Source organism: Aphis gossypii, chromosome X (genome assembly GCF_020184175.1).
Source record: "Aphis gossypii isolate Hap1 chromosome X, ASM2018417v2, whole genome shotgun sequence".
Classification (NCBI taxonomy): Eukaryota; Metazoa; Arthropoda; class Insecta; order Hemiptera; family Aphididae; genus Aphis; species Aphis gossypii.
Genome location: NC_065533.1, coordinates 36104440 through 36126789, shown reverse-complemented (window position 1 = coordinate 36126789; position 22350 = coordinate 36104440). Strand labels below are relative to the sequence as shown.

Genomic DNA, 22350 nt, shown 5'->3' with positions numbered 1-22350 from the left:
CCCCATTCAGTGTTATAACGGAGTGTTGTAAGAATTTAAATTTATAACCACATATGAAAATACTTACATGTTATAAAAAACATATTGTTATAAGTATGCTTTCGGCATTCGTTCGTTTCTCTATTTTATAATATAATATTACTGATAACAATTTACACAAATATTTCATTTGCAAATTGATATTTTTTTTTAAACATTATTTCTTACATTTTTAATCACTTAGTATGGTCAATTTTTATTAAAATTATGAAGATAAGAATACAATACCTATGTTTAATATAATATATTAAACTGAAATTAATGCCATCCGCCAAATGTAAGTCAACATTTTATTTTTTCTGACTTTTTTGTTTAACTGTATTAGGTATATACATAATTACTTATAACAAGAATTAAGCTGATTTAAATTGAGCGCATAAAATTATATCCCAGCAATACGTACCTTACCTATTGAAAGAATTATACATTTCAAATACTTTATGAATACGAAAAAAGATCATAAAATAAATTTTGTTTTTATAATATATTTACAAATATTAAAATAATATATTATGCAAATACAATAATAAGGATAGGTAGGTACTTATATATTATAATATTGTAAGAAAATACACATTTCATCACGTATTTTCTGTCTGATATTTTACACTTGCATATACATCGATAAAATAAAATACAGTAGATAAACAAGTAATTATTATAGTTATATTGGTATCATATTTTTTTTTATTTCTGAGCATGCAGTAGATCAAACATGCCTACAGGCGCCACCGTTATTCAATTTAACAAAGATTAAATTTCTTATGATTTGTGTTTTCAAAATATTAGAATTAGGTATTTTAACATCTAAATATTTTATCTTAGCACCTAATCGTTATTGTATACAGTTAAAATATACATTCATGCATAAATGTATAGTTATGTTGTTTGCCAATAATTTACAGAGATAATATTAATGTAGATAGATATATTATAAACATACAAATATTTATTCAATTTATTATACCTAATATATATCGTTTATTAAATCAATTAATTGTAATGGGCAAACTAAAAGTATGGTTTAAAGTTTCTTCAGGTTTGTGGTATTTCAAACTCTTTAAATTATTATATTTTTATATTAATAAGTATTACTAATAAATAATAATTTATACATACTAAATAAAAAAAAAAAAATGTAAAATTACAAAAGAATTCTTACGTTATAAATTTCAAACTACTTTAACTATTTATTCTTTAATTAGTAGGTATCTATTATTTATGCATTTAATAGTTTTAAAAACAATACATCCGGTCTACAATGTATTTATTAAATGTACATTAGATTAAATTTTTATTTAGAATTATAGGTACTCTGCAGCTATACGTTACAATGATAAGTTACCTATATAATATAATTGTGTTTGGTGATGATCATGGTATACACATTGTTCATGAATTGTGATGATTAACATAATCAGTTTGTTTTTAATGTATATCATACGATCCTTATAAAAAAAAGGTAGGTATGTTACAAAAAAAAAAAATTAACCAACTGAATAGACTTCTTTTAAAAGACCCTTTCTGACACATTATTATAAATAAACGCGTTCTTAGAAAAAACGTGTGTTAAAAAAAATAATAATAATAATTTTAAAAACATTTTATCAATGCATGTCTGAATAAGAGTAGAATCATGTTTATATTATCATATATATTTCCGAAGTAGGTATTTATGAATTCCGTCGCATATTCACATATTAGTACTACTATTGAACTAATGAGTATAATATAAATTGAAAAGAAGATAACATACAGAGTGATTCACCAATTATACTCACCCCAATTTTTTATTTAACAATGAATTCATTTAAATTTATGGTCAATGAAATGTTTGAATATATTAATAAAGGTGGGTAGGTATCTACTTAAAGACCATGTTTTCAAAGTTTTGATATTTTTTTTATTACTTAAGGAGAGCCATTTGAAAATAAAAACATCTGTTTTTCAAATAATTTTTCTGAAAATGTTGATATATTAAAATCTAAAATAATCAAAAATATTATTACAAACCACTAAGATTTTTAACTTGCCATATCTTCCATATCCAAACTCATTATCCATAATACATAAATATAATGGCTAACTTTCAAAAATTTCTTGCTCAAATTATAATTTTAGTACGTCTAATTTTTTAGAAATCTAAAATAACTGCATTAATGAATAAAAAATAACTTAACCAAATGAGTTGAGCGTACTAAGTTCAACATATACCAGGCATTTTATACTTTAGAATTTGGACTGAATTGTATGAGGATATTATTATTAAAACAATAATACTAATATAGTTTTAAATACATTTTAACAACAATATACTATTAACCAAGTATACCATCTTATAGCTGGTAACAATATTTTTGTTAAAATAATAATGCCAAAAATGTTATCAATTTTAATGAAATTATATAGAACTAGACAAGCTTATTTTGAAAAATCGCAATCTTGATATAATTTTTTAAAAAAATTAAATAAAATAGCACAATAGTTGAATCCAAAATTTAAAGCCTGGCAAAATCATAATGCTGTTGGAGGTTGCATATGCCATATATTATAGTAGGTTTTGAATGTACAACGTCATTATAACACTATGTAGGTCACTACTATAGACTGTAATGGATGTGTTAAATTTGAATTCAAATTATAAACCATTGTACACTAAAAACGATTCTTAATGGAATCTGTATGTAGCCTTTATTTCTAAGAATGATATTATTATAGGTACTTTATTCTATTATTATTATTAGTCGTTTATTTTTTCCATATTAAGATGAGTTAAACTAATTTTTGGCAAGAACATCGCACATGTTATATTATTAAAATTGATAGTTCAATAGTTGCAAACGTGACAACTAATATAGTAATATATTTATATATTACTTATAACTAACATATAATAACCATATGAACATGACTCGTAGGCATTACTAAGCTTGAAATTTTTCTAAAATTATTTCTTAGACACAGTAAATAGGTATGTTAATATTCTTTACTGAAAAAAATAGTATTTTTCTTTTGAACAATTAATTAATTTGTATTGAATATTTAACTCAATCAATGTATTTTAATACATCATTTAACTGCAATAGTAATATGTTACACGATAAAATTAACTGTAAATTTGGCTTATTACAGTAATTTATTGTTTGATATTAAAATATGCAGGTAACTATATTAATTTATACCATTGTACACTGTACAGTGTACATATACATTAAATGTATGTAGACAATGATATTCTTTAATATGTATTTATTGAAATATCAATATAATTATTTTGAAATTGTAAATAGTATTAAAATTTATTACTCATTTTATTTTTACCAAAAAAACTTATCAATAATTATCGTGAATAAATATAGGTATAATTGAAGTTTAACAAATGCGTAGTTAATTATAATATAGACCCATTTTCTCATACCTATGTAAAATATAGAAAAAGCTAGGTATAACAATTTAAAATAACTAATTCATAATTTATCTTCATTCTTCATTCTTCATTGATATTATAGATATATATATAAAGTGCTAAATAACACTAACCTGTTTTTAATTTTTGATGATAAAATAAATTTAAATTTACAATTGAAAATCTTCTTATACATTGATAATATTATCAGTACCTAATTCAGCGTACTCAAGTACCTATATAAGTAATAGAAGTATTTTCTCAATAAAATTTGGTATGCCGCCTTGTGTAAATATTAAATTACGTCTATGCCTCCTTGACTGTGTTAGAATTACCTAATACTAAATAATATTTCGTTTTAATATAATTTAAAAAATAATTAAACACGGTTTATTTATAAAAAAAATTATATTATTATTATTGTTATACTTGTATTATAGTACAATGAATACTATATCAAAATGTAAATTTAATAATAATACAATAATAAGTATGGAAAAAAATAAAATAATATAATATTAACTTATATAATTAATAATGATGATGAAAAAATGTCCAATGCATAAAAACTTAAGAAATAATACCAATACAATTAAAAACGTAATACTTAATACAATTAACATTATGCAGTGGAAGTAGTTAATACAAAATGAATGTATTCATTAAAAAGTCAGTTAGCACTGTAGGATAGGTCTACGTCCGTTCTTCAAGTGTCACATTGATGCCGTTGTGTGCATTCAATACGATTTCCCCAACAAGACCTAATTTATCTTCTGGATCTATTGACTTAACTCTGTACGATTTTAACACTGTGGCAACGGCTATTTTGATCATAAGTATTGCAAATTTTTGACCTAAAATAAATCATCAAAATACGATATAGAAATAGGTAGTATAGGTATATATTGTGTTATTAAAGATTTGGTTTCGTGTAAATATACGTATTTATTTAGGTTGCGATAGTTAGCAAAATCAGGTGAAATACTATTTAATACCATTAATAATAAATAGGTATTCAAATAATTTTTTTAAAAAAAATACTTCTTTGAATATAATGTATTTTAATAGATAATATTTTAAGATAACATAGCACTCCCAAAATATTTATCAAAAATAATTCAAATATTTTTGGCATACCAAAAGAACCCAACAAATGATAAACATCAAACAATTTAGGTGTATTATTATTTTTTAGTAAAATTATTACTATGTATTATAAAATATATTATATGAAGAACGAAAATGAAATAGTTAAAAGTATTGGTAAATAATAATTATATTTTATCAAATAAAATAATAACCTCTTTAGAGAGATCAATACGTTGAAAAAATTATTTGGAATTATATCCCCAAGTATGGAAATTCTTAACTCTTTTTATACTTCATTTAATTAACTACTAAACCGTATATTATCAAACTATTTTTCAATATTTTTGTTCATTATATGAATATTTATTGTACAATTAATTTAAAAAAATAGGTTTCAACAAACATTAATTAGCGAATTAAAAGTAACCACGTAAGTATAATTATATGGAACTACTTACTGTTATTTTTAAAATTTATTAAGTTAAATAATGTCTTAAAATAAAAAATTATAAATAATATATATAAGTCAGATTACACGGTTCATTATATTATTATATTAACAAAAATAAATATAACTGTATTATTATTTAACGAGCATAGAAAAATAAATCAATAACATTTACAATATATGGTGCAAAAAATATAAAAAATATGTGTATAATATAATAACATGCAAATTTGAGAATGAATAACGATTTCCATAAGAATTTTATCTGATTAAATCACAAAAAATAAACATGAGCGATCATACGATAATTTTTTTTTGTAAATCTACATATGTATACATTGATTTGTGAAGAAACCTATAAAAACTCTGTATAAGTTCATATTTTATCATCTAAATGATTAAATATAATTGAAGATTTAAATTTTTATTACTTACCAATGCAGTTCCTCGGTCCTGCACTAAATGGTATAAAGGAAAAAGGATGTTGATCATTTCTTTTTTCCTTTAAAAATCTATCTGGATCAAACTTCTCTGGATTTTCAAAATGTTTTTCATTTCTATGTAAAGCAAACACATTTATGAAAATCGATGTCCCCGGCAAAATAGTGTGATCACCTGCAAATATTAATTCATAATGAAAATGTCATATAAATAGTTAACTATTTATAAAAAGATAAACGGGTTTTCTACGCATTCTGGGTGTCATAACTGGCACACTGTTTTTTGAATGACGATTGTTTGTAGCTAGTAGGTAAAATATGTATAATCATATTCAATTTATTATAACAATAATTACTATCTTTTTAAAAATCAAGTTTGTAAGGAGTTTCTTTCTTTTGCAATGAATACATAACCGACTAGTGATATATGCTAAGATCATGTTAATACATAATTTGCTCTTAAAAAAATGATTTCAGTTATTTTATTGTAAAATTTAGTCGTAAAATAATATTATTATACGTCATATATGAAATAAACATAATTATAATATATTATATGTTGACTATAAGTACCTAGAGTTTATTATAAGTGGTACAAATATTTTTACACATGTTTTTTTTTTTTTTTTTTTTGAATAATGTTATAAGTAGGTACATTATAATAATATGTTCTATCTAAATTCTGGGTTTTCTAATTATAAATCCTATAACTTAATACTTAATGGATATATTTTAAACTCTAAAGTCTTAAAATTGTTATATATTTTCTTACCGATTGTGAGTGGTTCGTAAATTTGTCTACCAATAAATGGAACTGATGGGTAAAGTCGTAGCACCTCTTTAATCGTTCTATCCAAATAGTCAAGACTGTGTAAAATTTGTACTGATAATTTTCCATCCCCGAAATTTGGAATTTTTTCGTCTAATTCTTCTAATATACGATCTTGTGCTTCTGGGTGTTTACCCAAGACATACATCATCCAAGAGAGAGTGACGGAACTTGTATCAACTCCCTGAAAAAAAAAACAACATAATACTATTATCTATTAAAAATAAAAATATTTCTCTATAATTTATATTTTACTAAAAAAAATTCAACATTATTTGTTTAAAATGTTATTCTTACCGCAAACATGAAAGTATCAACTTCCTCTTGAATATCTTTGTCACTTAATATTTTTCCATCATCAGATAATTCTAGCAATAAATCCAATAATGCTTTATTATATTTTTTACCTAGGAATAAAATAGAATTATTACAATGCAATCAATATATATTATGTATCACAATGTAATTTTTACCATGATGAATTTCATTTTTATTTGCGTCTGACATTTGATTGTTGAATAATTTGTAATTATCTTTCCTATCTTTTATAACCTATAACAAATTTGAAATATCTACTTTAGCAATATAAAAACGTACCTTATTGGTACTGATTAATAATTATTATACGAGTATCTACTACAGACAAAATTTATTTTCAATGTGATTACCTTTTTTGTAAATGTGTGTATAACGTCTATACACGCATTTTGTCTTTTACTAAGTGATGTTAAATTGAATAAAAAATTTGGTTTCAACCACGGTGTTATAAACCGTTTCTGCATTATTGCTGTAAGCCTGTAATTAAAAATTGAAACTTTTAAAATAGCATTTTAAAAGGGTTATTTTATGATAACTCATAACTAATGTTATACTTTTGATAAACTATAAATACATTTTCTTTACATAAATTTAGGTTTAAGTATTTTAAACAAACAGTTACTGATCAAACTATTTTATTTTGTCGTGACAAATTTTTCATTGCACACGAAATTTTGTGTTCATATTACAGTTAACTGTTTAAATTCAGAATGTTCAGATAGTTAAATCATTATATGCAATTATGGATTTTAGTGCAATAAATTTTATATAAATCTAAGTTTGTACTTAAAATTCTACTCACTCGTCTAAAGCTTTAACATATTCCAGTTGAGAATTTTCTTGCGAGTTGAATTCGCATCCCATTGCCGTTATACCGATAGTATCAAGCGCAGCCAATTTAGCGTAAGGCTTTATATCAAATCCAGTAACGTTATTGAGTTCTTTTCGTAATACTTTCACTAAGGTTTTACACTGTTTTTCTATTAATGGTATGAAATCTTCGAGAATATTAAAATGAAATGTTGGTGTCAATAACTTCCTTCTTTTAAACCATTGCGGTCCTAAATTTAAAAGTGTACAATGAATGTAGGTAGTTATTATTATGCATAACAGCATATTCAACATATTAAATATTAATACACATAAATAAATTAGTATCTGGCTTATTTACAAAAAAGAAGAATTATATTATTTATTTTTTATTATTCCCATGTATATTTATATATCAACAGGTAAATTGTTTCTGTGCATCTGACGCAGTGACGCTACATGCCCACGTGCACAAATATGTAAAATATCATTTGAAATCTACTATTATTTAACGAAATAATTAGGTATACATTTTACAAAGCACTTTTTTCTTCGCTTGTATCCAGCTACAAGAATTAGTACCTATTAATTGTATACAAGTATAAGAATGTGTCGATTTCGTATTGGTACTATTGCGTAGTTTTCAGAAGCAAGAACCGTTTTTGAATACTTAACAAAATATGTATAGGATATTTCTTACGAATTATTTTTATTAATTTGTAAATTATATTAATTGTTTGTGTTTTATATTACCTACCTATATTAATTCAAAACATACATTCGGGAAATATAAAAAATGTAACATAATTTGTTTTTTTTTTAATTTAATCTCGGTCCTCTATAACTCGAAATTCTGTATGGTGATAAAAATAAATTCGAGATGTATAAAATTTAGTTGTAAAATATTAGGTGTAAGCATATAAATATTTTAGTGACAGAAAAATCGAAAACAATCAAGTTACAGAGAGTCTCGAGTTATTATACTAAAGTTTCAAATATTTCTATAAACAGAAAAGAAAAAATATATATCTCAAATCAATAAATTTTGAAGTTTTAATAAATTTAATAGTCGTATTTTTAAACAATATTTAATGTAAATAAACATGAATAATTAATTTAGAGCTTTCATTTTTTTTTATCATAACTCTTAATTAGTGTTACTAGGGCATACTAGTTTTTAATGGATACCACTTAACATTTTGAACTATAGGTCCGCAATATGCTCATCTTGTTTAAAAACTGTATATTATACTGAGCTCATTATACTTTGAATTATGATACTATCATGTACATGTATTGTTGTGGTAATGTTTGATCTTGAGTACATATAGTAGCCAACAGCAGCCACTGCTCACCTGTGTTTATATGATCCATACTTGCAACGGGTCAAGGACAAGTTGCATGCACTTTACGTTTTTGGCCTACTGGCTACTTATGTAATACTTTATTGCATTCTAAAATTATTAGCGTTTTAATTGTTTATACAACAATAATTGTGCAAATTTGCATGAAATATATTAATCGAAAATAATCTAATCATTAATAACTAGAACAAACGAAATCTTATAATACGGCCAATTTATCCGTCATTGACCATGAATTATAATATGAATGATGAGTAAATGCAGTATAGTTAACGAAATACATTCATGTAACAGATTTTTGTCTTGTTTTTTTCAAGTAAGTTTTTAAAAAGTACTTAACTCACACACTTATTAATATTTTCAAAATACATAATGAAAATGTTACATAATTTTATATAAATAAATAATAAATATATAACTACTTAAATGATTTTATTTTTTTAAAATAAACCATTATATTGCTTCTGTAATTTTATATATATATATAAAAATGCTTATTATTTTACTTTTCTAATTTATACAGTGATAAACAGAAAATTGTATAATTATTAACTATTTATATTAATAGTTACTTATAAAAGACATTATAATTATAATATTATTCGAGATATCATATAGCTATGAAGTATGAACTGACGGAATAGAAAATAATATCGAATAACAAAACTTTAGCCTTTAGATGTTTTTAACCAGGTCACTATACAACGTTTATTAGTCTATTAAATTGAGTATGACATAAGTCGTAGTTATGAGAATTTTTGCATTTATTAATTGTATATGACTTATTCGGTTTCGCCAATCGACTCTTCATCTACTAACACATAAGAAAACTAATTTTCCAATACTAATGACTAATAGGAAATATAGTTACGTGAGACTGTTGAACGGGTTATCATTTAAATAAATACGAGATTCATCATAAGCTTATATCGAAAAAGAATTGCTTGAATAAAAGTTTGCATAGTTCTTATAGTGCTGAAATTTCAAATTATCTGAATAATACTGAAATAGCATAGCAGAATAATTGTCTTGCATTACACTGCAATGTTTTGGGGTAACTCCAATGGCATAACTAAGAGAGATTAGAGAGTATAGGTGCATCCGGGTCCATTTGTTTAGGGGGCCCACAGTAATACATTGATTTTCTTTTAATAATTTATAATAAACTATTAAACCATTATTTTTATTTTTTAATACTTCAAAATTATTATATAATTTTGAATAAGGTAGTAAAATATGCTATAATAATATTTTTTTAAAATCTATCAAATAATTTTAGTGAGTTGAATGCACATAATATCTCATATCACATACCTCACTACATTATAATGTCTGGTTGAGAAGGGGTCGTTGAAAATTTCGTTCTTGACCTAAATTTTGAAGTTACGCCATTGGGTAACTCATCAAAATACATTATTGGTCGAGCAGAGTAATATTGACCGATCGTGATAAATTATGAGCATTGGAACTTAAATTATAAAAATATAATAATTAAATTACTTTCTTAAATTTATAAATAATATATATATATATTATACATTTTATATTATATAGGTACATGTATTTATAATAGATCAATATGAAAGTTTAATACGTATTTGCATTTTTTTATTAATCCAATTTATTTATTATTCTACCTGAAGCTCTTTAGCAGTTAGCCTATTGTTCATTGATTAATATAAATAGTAAAAGTTATTTTTAAATTAAATAATATATTTTTTTTATGATATAAGTATATAAGTTATTTATATTATAATGCATTCACATATTGTGTACCACGTAAACAGCTTATTGCATTATTATTTATTACTTAACTGATACATTGATAGAATTTCCTTGAGGGTAACGAAAATACGGTATTGTAATGAATAATGATTGATAAACAATTTAATCTTATTTTATTGCATAGACTAAAAATATCAGTAAAGGCTAAGGGCATAGATACATAGTTTTACGAACAATTTAGATGTACAACAATAATGAAAATTTTAATTATTATCATAGACCTTATAAGGTTTATGATTATTATTCACATTACTAATGTGCAGTATAAATTATCATTGTGATTTTTAGTTTAGGTCATGATAACAAGGTTTGCCATATTGTGTATCATTTGAGCTTTGAAGTTAAATATTTCATTTTAATGAATTCATTAATGTGTACTTAATATGAAATTAAATGTATACTTCATAATTGTATTAAATAATTATATAAATTTAATATAAGATTATCAATATAAAATTATATACCAGTTTTGTTTTGCAAAATATGTTCTAAATTAACAAGAATTATTATTTGTGCATTAGGTATAAATTTAATTAATATCACTAACTTGAAGACGCCTATTGATAATTAAAAATTTTAAATGTACAGTTAATTTTTTTACCTTTTTTGTATCTTAAATAAATAATTAACTATGTTACTACTACTTTTTGTGTGTGTAATATTATTTTTATTATTATTTATTGAAACTATTTTTACCTGAGTTTGTCACTAGTCCTGTACCAATGAACGGAAGTAGAAGATTATATTCTAAATTCTTGTCAATATGAACAGACGATTTCAAAATTTGCTGAAACAAAAAATGTAAAATGAAAATGAAAATTTTATAATTTTTACATACATTAATTATTAACGTAAATACGAAATTAGTGGGACATATTCAACCATATATAACAGAAATTGACTACCTACTTATAATTAAAAATTAAAATAAATTTACCCAAATAAACGTTTTGGTAAATGCATTGTTTTTTTTATAATAGAGGTGAAAGGACTTGCTGGTATTATATAGTAATTAATAATTATTAGTAGGCACCTAATCAGTGAGCACCTACTTTTTTTTTGTAAATTTACACAAAATAGCTAAATTATAAACTTGTGAATTGATTAATTGTACATTTGAACTGGTTTATCAGTATTTTTTTAATAAATTTCCATAACTCTTCTAAATAAGGTGAAACTTTAAATATTTTTTGAATAGATTGATATGTTCATAAACATTATACTTATCGCAAAATAAAGTATATTTTTTTAGTTAAAATAATATACGATTTGTAGAATCTACATATATATAATTTTATAACTTAACATAAATGTTTTAACTTTTAATTAGCTAATAAAAAAATATGTGAAATAATAATATAATAAACCAATAAGGTAATAACATAAGATTTTGTTCTTATTTTAATAATGAATATTCACATATAAGATATACTTTTTGTGATATATTTCAAAGTTATATTATCTTAGTTAATTCACTTTGAGAGTACTTACTAGGTACATTACTATGATATTGTTAAATTCACATGAAGAAGTACTTGTGAAAATCATGAACTTAAAAAATTAGTATGGTAAACATAAATAAAACAATTTTTTTTAAATAACTTTTACTAGAAGATTATAGTATTTTCATGCCACGTGTAGAATAGATATAATAATATAAAATAGTTAGCACCTAATGATAAGCTCAATTAATATAAAATCAACAAGGTCGTTGATGAATACGAAATTCTACCATAAACTACACACAGCAATTACTATTTGTGTATTTTTTTTTCGATTGGCACGTGCAATCGTACGCGACCTAAAAACAGTGGAGCATTACCTAAAAAATAAGTTGACAACAGATACCTGCAGATAGTATAATGAATCAACTATAAATGGTATACTATTTCGCTTAATATTTAAACACGAATTTAAAATAATTGAATAATATTTTTAACAGGTAGAATTATTACTATACGAAAGAACACTGTTCATAAATATATCGGATGATTGGAGAAATTGCGGCTACCTCTAAGAGATAAATAAAATATCTCTGAAAATACCTAATGATTGTATATTAGGTACATAATAGTTCTATTAAAAGACGGAGCTTTAATATGTAACATTGTAACTAAGTTTTTATTTTATATGAATGAAAAATTGTTTTTTTCTTAATCAAAAATAACTGATTGTACCCCATAATGTTGACTGGGATTTCTGTTCACGTATATATTTTACAAAAATATATATAATTTTAATGATGTAATAAAAATATTTAATACTATATATTTTGAAAACAAATTATGTTTTGTTTGCATTTTAGATTGTAATACATAAAACAAGTAAAAATTGAAATCTGATAATGACGTTGAAATTTAATATTTTTCTTATAGGAAAATGTGATAACAAATTTTAATGCATTTTTGTTCTAAAAAAATTTTTATTATAATAATCATATGTTGTCATATATTATACTACGATAACATTAACATTTTGGATCTCTACATAATTATGTTCAGGGGGCAGAATTATATCGTTCAATACAATTAAACATACCACTACTAAGATTCATAATCATAATTGTTATTTTTATTATATTTAAATTTACCAATATCTTTCTATACACCTGTCTCACTAATAATACTTATATTTCATTTAAAATATTTTCGTCAATTAACTCGACAAAAATTTCAGTATAAAAATTAATAATTTATTATTATTACCTGAATATGGTCAGCATCAGCCATTGCAATGAATGGTCGAAGACCAATCCACAATTGATAAGTGTCTCCAAATTTTGAATGCCATTCGAGTAAAAGTCTAAAAAAATCTATAAAAGAAAAATAATAAAGTTGATTAGCAATGTATTTACATAGTATAGAATATATAGAATATAGATACTACATAGATAAGCTATGCGTTTTTTTACAGTGAAAATATACTTTTAAATCATATATTCATATATATAATGTTACTGTATATCATGCATTATTGGTAATGGTATGGAGTATATAAGTGAATAATTAAGATATGTATTTTGGAAAAACTAAAAATGAGTTTTTATAATGATTTCAAGTTAGAACTTAGAAGATTATACATCATTCTACATTTGCAATCATACCGATCTAAACTATTTTATCATAACTATAAATCATCATATAAAAGTTCCTCTTGATTCTAAATATTATTTCGTGGTCAACCCCAATATATATAAAATAAGAGATTTAAAAGCCGGTACCTATAGATTGCTGTAATTTGTGACTTAATACATTCGCAGACTTGTAGTAGAATATAATATTATAAATAACTTTATTTTGATTGGAGTATATTGTACAAGTAATCTGATCAGTATTGTTTTTTTATACTAATATTATTATTGTTGTACAGTATAAAAGATATATACAATTCATTGCGCAATGTTTTGTTTATGTAATTCGCGAACATAACAATCGAGCGCGAGCGCAATGGTTTTTACCGAGAACAAGTTCCGTTACACAGAAACAATATTATATATAATATTATGTACATAATATATTATTATTATTATTAGAAAATAACGTCGAAAATGCGTGTGCAGTTTTTTTCTCCGTCGAGGGGCCGAAGATTCGGTAAATTTTCGACAAAACACTAAAAACAAGCGAAGGACGAAAAATAACAAAACAAAAGACACATCCCACTAATAATGATACACGTGTTTAGGTCACACTCAACATCGTATTCTTCCGTAGTAGTGCAGTGGTGGACTGTTTGTCGGCTAGTTTTCGTGATAATATTCGTTGTGGAATATCGTCTACGAACAATACATTATTAACTTCAAACTTGTACAAATAATATTTTATCAACTGCTGGAGCAACGAAAGAGGATAAATTGTAGTTCCAGAAGCGATTTCTCACATATTTTCAAACACCTCCTATCGTAATAATAACATTAAAACACTATTCAACACTAAATAGTTGATAACCATCGGTCACTCATCACTCAAATATTGAAAAACTTGAGAGGGCGGCCGCCAAACCACCACTGTACTGAAAACGACGATCGCGACAATGGCACGGGCCATCCGAGAGATGATAGGCATTTTGTCAGCAGCGTTGCTAATGATCAAAGGAGCTACAGAAAACGCTACTGATGACGGGGTGAGTTCAGTGGTTACGGTGACGGCGGCGGAAGGAAATCTGTACAGAGATCCTAGACAAGCGGAACAACGCGATCAGAGGTGTGCTCTACCGTCCTTCATCGGTGGTGGTATGAGCAGCGGTGAAGCAGATACGGTGCTGGAGTCGACCCGGACCGTCGATCGGTATCTGGTGAAACCCGCGGCGTACTACGAAAACCTAGTGACGTATCGAGAGAAACCAGCCATCGCGCCACGCCGGCGGAGGCCCGTTCCGGTGCAGAGGGTAGGACTGCTGCCGTACTACGTTCGACGCGTGGACTTTGCAGACGGCGCACGGCGGCTGCCAGACGACGGCACCGCAATATCGATGACAGCTGACGACGTCCGCCGAGTGCTCCAACGAGTGTATTCCGAAGGTGTGATCGCGGGCGGCGAGACTGCCGCAACGGGAACGAATTTCGACTCAAAGGTTTTGCCACTCAAAGGTAGTACTTATACCGCTCATACGTGTAACATAACTCATTATTACCATCGAGTGTAACGATATTATAATTATCGGCGCTGGATAGTTATTAAAACGAGATATGCTAAAACATTTACCTATTTGGCACATACATAGAAAACGCCAAAATGCGAATTTTACATAATTACACATGCCTGCAAGGCTGCAAACAGTGCGAACACTAACAAATTGGGAAATATATTTTTATTTTTTAACATACTTTTTAATTTTACGAATTGTTGATGTTTTTCTGTAAATACTTATACGATATATAGCCCTATAGGTGACTAGAATAGGACTGACTGTAAAATAAAAAATATATTGGTTTAAAATTTTAGGTTAATATTTGGTGAAAATATCAAAAATTAATAGTGAATAGTTTTTGAGTTACAACCACATAAACAAATCGATTTGGACGAAAACTGGTTTTGTGTAAAAATTCCCGTTTTCCGTCACTTTTTTTTGTTTTTCTTGATTTTTTTGAAAACTATTGGAAAATGTTTACTTTTGATCTCTATAATGCACCAAAGATATTCACTTTACCATCGGAAACCACCCCCAAAGTTTGGAATTGAAGCATTATTTCGAGAAGTTATGTTGTACACACGCACCAAAAAAATAAATAAATAAATCATTGTAAAATTAATACATTCATTACTCCGTTCAGGATCTAGAATCATAGTAAAAACTATAAATTAATAATGTATAATATAATTTTAACCCTCGTGTTGAATAATTAATTATGCAAGTAACTGTCTATTTGTAAAATTTGTAAAAATTTGGAAAAAAAAAATACTATTTATAATAAACTAATTAACATAAATTGTTTTTCAGGATGAAAAAGGGATAAACAATATTAACATACTATCCTGGTGAGGCTATATTTTAATTACTTTCTGCATAAGAACCTATAAGTGATAGTATAGAATATATTATATTATACTAAAATTACTAAATCTACAAGAATTATTTAATGTTTTCATATTGATTATTTTAATTTAATAAAATTATTTTTATTAATTATTCAAATTATATTTATAATTTATTTATTTTATTAGTTACCCACCTATAACATATAAAATAATTTTAAAAAGATTTTATCAAAGATAATAAATTATTTTTAGATTCGATTAAATGCTTAGGGATAAGAAAATCTGCTGATTAAACAACTTTTTGTTTATTATAATAAAAATATTATCTCTGTTATATTATTAGCAGTTTAAACATATATACATATATTTTTTTTTAATGCTCAACTCGCGAATTTACTGTTTTCAATATAATACATATATGTACAGCCCATTTCCTTTTAATTTTATTGTGTATATTTTATGAAAGGCGTGCATAAATACAACCATGACATTGGCAATGTGTGCAAAATGCAGTCCCGTATTACTGTTTATTTTACTTTCTAAGTGCAACAATATTCAGCACTAAATTTGACCTATTAAAAAAAAAAGTATGATATAAATAAATATTACCTTATTTATCATATTTTTTTTTTAACGTGTTCATAAGGCCACCATGTCAGACAGTCTAGACATACATATTTATTAAATATGAATTATAATTTGCAAGAATAAATGAACATACAATATATTTAAAGTAAATTACAATACCTATAAAGGTACACCTAACTAACTCAACAAATATCTACTTTCTCCATAATATACATTTTTCCGATAATCATCTTCCGTGTTTATAAAAATATGTTTTATTCATACGAAAGAGGAAATTATGACGTTTGTGGACTAAAATAAACAAACCAATTTGTAATTAACATACACCACATACATAATTCTCATACAACACTTTATAAATGAATTATTATTTGTTATAAGTACCTACGTATTATATTTTCAACTTTTCACTAAGTAACATATATTTAATTTGTGCATCTATGTGTGTGTGTGTGTGTGTGTATTTTTACGATTTAATTTAAAGATACCTACTATTAATTATTTAGGTATTTTTTATTGATGACACTAATTTTAAAATGCCTTTGTAGTTCGCTATCAGTTTTTACAATCGTAATTCACAAGTTATCAAAGTATTTGCTAAAAAGGCACATATCTTCGTTTCTTAAAATATAATAGTGTTCAATTCTAACATTCATTTGAAATATGTAAGGAATTTTGATAACTGTTATTAAAAAAATATATACACTGCAGGTATATAATTAACTAAATGTTTTTATGGGCGTCAAGTATTTTACGTATTTGTACGTATGTTCTTCTAAGTCATTCTTGACAAAAATTATTATTATATTGATAAATGATAATGGCATTATATTTTATCGAAAATGATTATCTTTTTTTTACCATAAATAAAACAAGTAATTATTCAAATAATACAATTATAATTATAAATGTTTAAATAAAAGAAAACAATGTTATTCCAAGATAAATTTGAGTAGTTAAGTTAAGCTCCTACATACGAGAAGGTTAAAGATGATATAATTGATATCTGCCAAGACAGAATTAGTTACGTTGCTCTTTTATAAGTTCCGATGTTAAGATGTAAAAAATAACCAAAGATAAAAATATATTCAAGGGCGATCACAAAAACAGTTTCAGGGGAACTAAGGTTCGTTGATCTATAGAGATAATCGTTATTAAACTCTAGTTCTTGTAAAAATATTTACATAACAAAATTGATTTTTAAATTTTGAATACAAAATACATTCATTATATACCACGTCATTATTATAAATTCGTGGGGAGGAAGAACCCTTGCCACCTGTCCTCTGCCAGTAGACGCCCTTGGAACAATTTAGAAGAAACCGATCAATATGTACTGTCGTACGGATTATATTTAAGTGATTTATACTGATAAATGAATTCAACGCTGTATGAAGATATCCCTTTTCTACTTAATAAATAGTTTTTAATATTTTACTATTTTAAATTTGATCATTAACTACCTAACGAATTTGAAACGAATCGATTATTGAAAACAATATGAAGTATAGTAATTTTAATTGCTGAATTATATTAATTAAATTTGGTAAAAAATATGAAAAAAAATCAAAATTACTTGAATCTATAAAATAAATATTTTTTTTGTTTTGTAATTGATGATATAATAATTCAACAACTATATTATATACTTCATAATATGTTACATACATAATATTTTTATTTATAAATAATATGCTTGTTTTAATATCTTGTACCTACCTTTTATTTATTGTTTCAATTTTTTTTTTTTTTTACAAAAATAATGTAATTACATTACTTATATGCTATTTGTTAGCTTATCAACATATTATAATCAAAAATAAATTTTACTATCATTTAAATAATTTGATTAAGAAGATTAAGTGAATAGATAAGTTTTGTTTTCAACTGAGGGCAATTGTTATTAAATTAATAATGTTATAAATAAAATAATATTATTTTAATTAATTATTACATTAAAATATTTTCTAATAAATTGTGAAATTTATGAATAGGTACCTAGTCAATATTTTTGAAGTTTACATAGTTACATTATAAATTATAGTATATATTATTATGTCATATATTATATCAAACCTTATCTTGGAATTTTTTTTTAATGCATACCATCGATATAGACTATCTACGTAGCTATATTATGTTTCAATACAATTTAAAGTGCATACCCGGGTCATGAACGTAAATCAATAAGTTGACTTCAAAATTATCAAAACGGTATGCGACTTAGATAGTAAACAATATACCGCGTTCATTTTATTATTATTTTTTAAGAAATAAAAATCCTTTTAATATTTGAATTATATATCAATACAAATTACACAAATTGCTTAATATATTTATAGGTAATAACATTTATAATAATATAATATAGAATATATAGAATATACATACCTATATACAATTACATTTTTTCGTGTTTATATGAACACGAAAAAAAATGTAAGTAATTTACATTATTACCACTACTCTAGAAGATTAATTAATAGGAGTACAGTTTATAAACTATAGCTCTAAATAATATTAAGGTTGTTTAACTGTTATTTACAATCATATAGGAAACTTAAATCATAAGTGATGTAGGATCTAACACGGAATGCCTAGATAATCTAATATAACAATACAACAAACTAATAAATACATTTCATATATACCTATATAAATAATAAAATATAATAAAATTAACTACATATCTTTGGCTTATCATAGTTATATATTATTATATTATTTGTAATGCCTTACAAAAACAAAATTAAATTAACCTCATTTTGCTAAAGTATTAATAAACATCGTATTTTTTCTTTACCTATATTATAAGTAGAACAAATAGATAATCGATAGAAATTTTTTTTAATCTTTGGTTAATTTTTAGTATGAAATAGTAATATTATAAAACTCAAGTACTTATTTAAAATAATTTTATCTCACTAGGTATTTAGTCTATACCTACGTCCTTCGTTTATCTATACTAGACATCTCAACTGTATTACTTGTTAGCTATCAATAGCTGATTAATCAACTGAACTACATAATATACCTAACCGATTCTCGTTTACCAAATACTTTTGTTTATTCTATCTATTCAGAAAATTGAAACTTGCACTTAGTTGACGACCTACTCTAATTAAAACTTAGTACTTGGCTAAATTATTATAACATACACATTACATTATATTGTAAAATATAATTTTATCTGGCAATAATTCCACTAATGATACAAAAAGCAATATATTATTATTTTTAATTAGTGTAGTTTATTACTAATTAATATATCCTAGTTTATAGATTTAATAAAATACTTAATATTTGTTTACGCGAAGAATTATTATTGTTATAAAAATTACTTTATATCATAATTTATTATAATATACATCTAATAACTTGCAAATTAAATAAGTATACCAAATACAAACATATAAAATACATATAAGGTTTTGTTAATTTTCTAAAAATTTAAAATAAATCTTGTAAAATTGTTGAAAATTTATTTAACGGAATAAAATGTTAATTTGTTATTTTATTATTTATATTATTGACTTTATTTTTAAATTGTATTATTTAAATTAATTATTCGAATTATACACTTAATATAACGTGATAAATGATACCAAAGTAACTATATTTAAAAAAAAACTGTTTGTGTATGTATACATATATATGTATGTTATAATAATCAGTAAAGTTTATTAGGTAAAAATTGTTATTTAAATACGCCGTGTACTTATATCTATTACCTATATGAGAGGACGATATTTGGTAGAGTTGTTAAGTGTCTCGAGTTATTAATACTGATGTTTATCTGTCTTAATGTTCATAAAAACCTGCGTTTAAGCAGCTATTATTATTAAAATGATTACTGTAGGTACTGTAAATTGTTTGATATTGCAACAGTCCTAGTTCGCGTAGTATCGTTTAGGTATAAATTAATAATATCAACAGTAAATTATAACCCGGTGGCCAACGCACAGTATTACCTGAAAAATGACACGATTTTTTTGTAGACAGAAAAAAACGATTTAATAATATATTAAATAATATAAAGTAGATACACACGTAGTTTTATAATGAAAACTAATTTTTGTATAGTAACACAATAACATACCTATAATATAGGTATACGATATTGGCAACTATAATTCCAGATTGCATAAACTATGACAATAAAAATATTTAATGAACCAATAGTGATCTTATAATCATTAAAACATGATTTAGTGGTCCATTAAATAAATAACTTTTTATACGACTCAGCATAAATGCATCAATAGACAATAAGTGGTAAGTTTGGTAGGTACCCTTAAAAAATAAGATAATGTCGCTCATAATTAAATTTTACATTATTGTACCTATAGGTACTTAGTACTTACGTATTTACACAGAAAATATTCAAACAAAAATTCTCCACATACGTCACACGCAAAATAATATTGTTTTCATACTATAGTAGTTTATTAATAGTATAAATATTCATAAATATTTTATTTATTTGTATTTATATAAATTATAATATATTTTATGGATATTAAGCGATAATCTAATACACACAGTAGTATAATATTAATCATACTCGGAAGTTGTAACTATATCTGAAAATGTCAAAATATTTTTCTTGGTCGAGCATTTAATTTAAAATGTAAGTATATAACTATTCATTTTTGGAGTTAACATATCTTGTTTTCAATGACGATTGACGATAATAACAAAACATACTTTTTTTGGTTATTATACATAGTCCCACTGCATGTATAGGAGAAAAATACGATGTGTATGATTTAGTGCCAAAATAAAATGAAAAAAATACTACAATTCCACAGCCCAAGATCCATCCCTGTTTGTAAAGTTCAGTCAAACGAAATAAAAATTTACCACCCTAGTGCTATAATCTTATAATATTATGTGATTATACCACGTAGAAAAGCATTTGTAATAGTTGAACGGAAATACCGACTTACCGGAAGGCGATCCGTTTAGCTGGAGTGCGTTGCCGAAGAGTGGTAGAGACGGTGGTCCTGCAAAGGAGCGAAACGAGGCAATGAACTCGCGCCTACGAACCACCGGACCGATGAGTGCTATAGCAATGAGGGCTATGGCTATGCATATCAAAATCAACGTACTGTTGTCCATTGTCGTTGGCGTATAGCGCAGACTACCACAACAGTTCCTGTGTTGATCGAAGACCGCGTGTTAGGTATACCTGGTATATTATGTTATTATTAAACTGCGGTAGTATTCTGGTCCCGCGTGAATCAGGAACCGCCGATGGCGCTGCAACGGATTACGGGGTGTAAGCACACGATACAACACGTTTGAAACGCCGGTGCGGTGATGAGTGCGGACGAGTCGCGAAAACCGATAGGACGAGAAAAAAAATTTTCAATATTTCGAAACGTATAGTATTCACCACCGGTAGGTATACGCCACGTGATACAAAGACGTGACGTCAACGTAATATTGTAGTCGCAGGAGACGTAGTCTGATACGACATGCTATAATATTATTATTACAATGTGCAGTTATTTTGAACTATAATACGAACGCGATTTATAAACGACGGTAGTGCCGGTTTGGACACAGTGCGTACGGAAATTTTAACGAGATCGTAGGTACTTACTCAACGCAGCCGGTATGACAAATTGCCGCCGATCTAGTGCGCACACGCTTTGCACGGCGCGCTCTTATATGCCGGCCCGGGCCATCCCCATATTATTACATACGCACATACACGCGGCGGTCGGAGAACGACGGCCCGACCAACAACCCCTA

The 22350-nt window shown here is 25.5% G+C and overlaps 1 protein-coding gene across 1 annotated transcript; it reads right to left on the bottom strand.

Moving 5' to 3' along the window:
* Positions 1–3834: 3834 nt before the first annotated feature.
* Positions 3835–22318, bottom strand: LOC114128459 (cytochrome P450 4C1). Its single transcript, XM_027992965.2, has 10 exons — positions 21540–22318; positions 13234–13340; positions 11225–11315; positions 7372–7630; positions 6920–7046; positions 6725–6803; positions 6549–6658; positions 6195–6435; positions 5418–5597; positions 3835–4299 (listed from the first exon to the last, which is right to left on the bottom strand). Exons 1-10 carry the CDS (start codon positions 21709–21711, stop codon positions 4139–4141), a joined length of 1527 nt encoding a protein of 508 aa, XP_027848766.1. The 5' UTR covers positions 21712–22318; the 3' UTR covers positions 3835–4138.
* Positions 22319–22350: the final 32 nt, after the last annotated feature.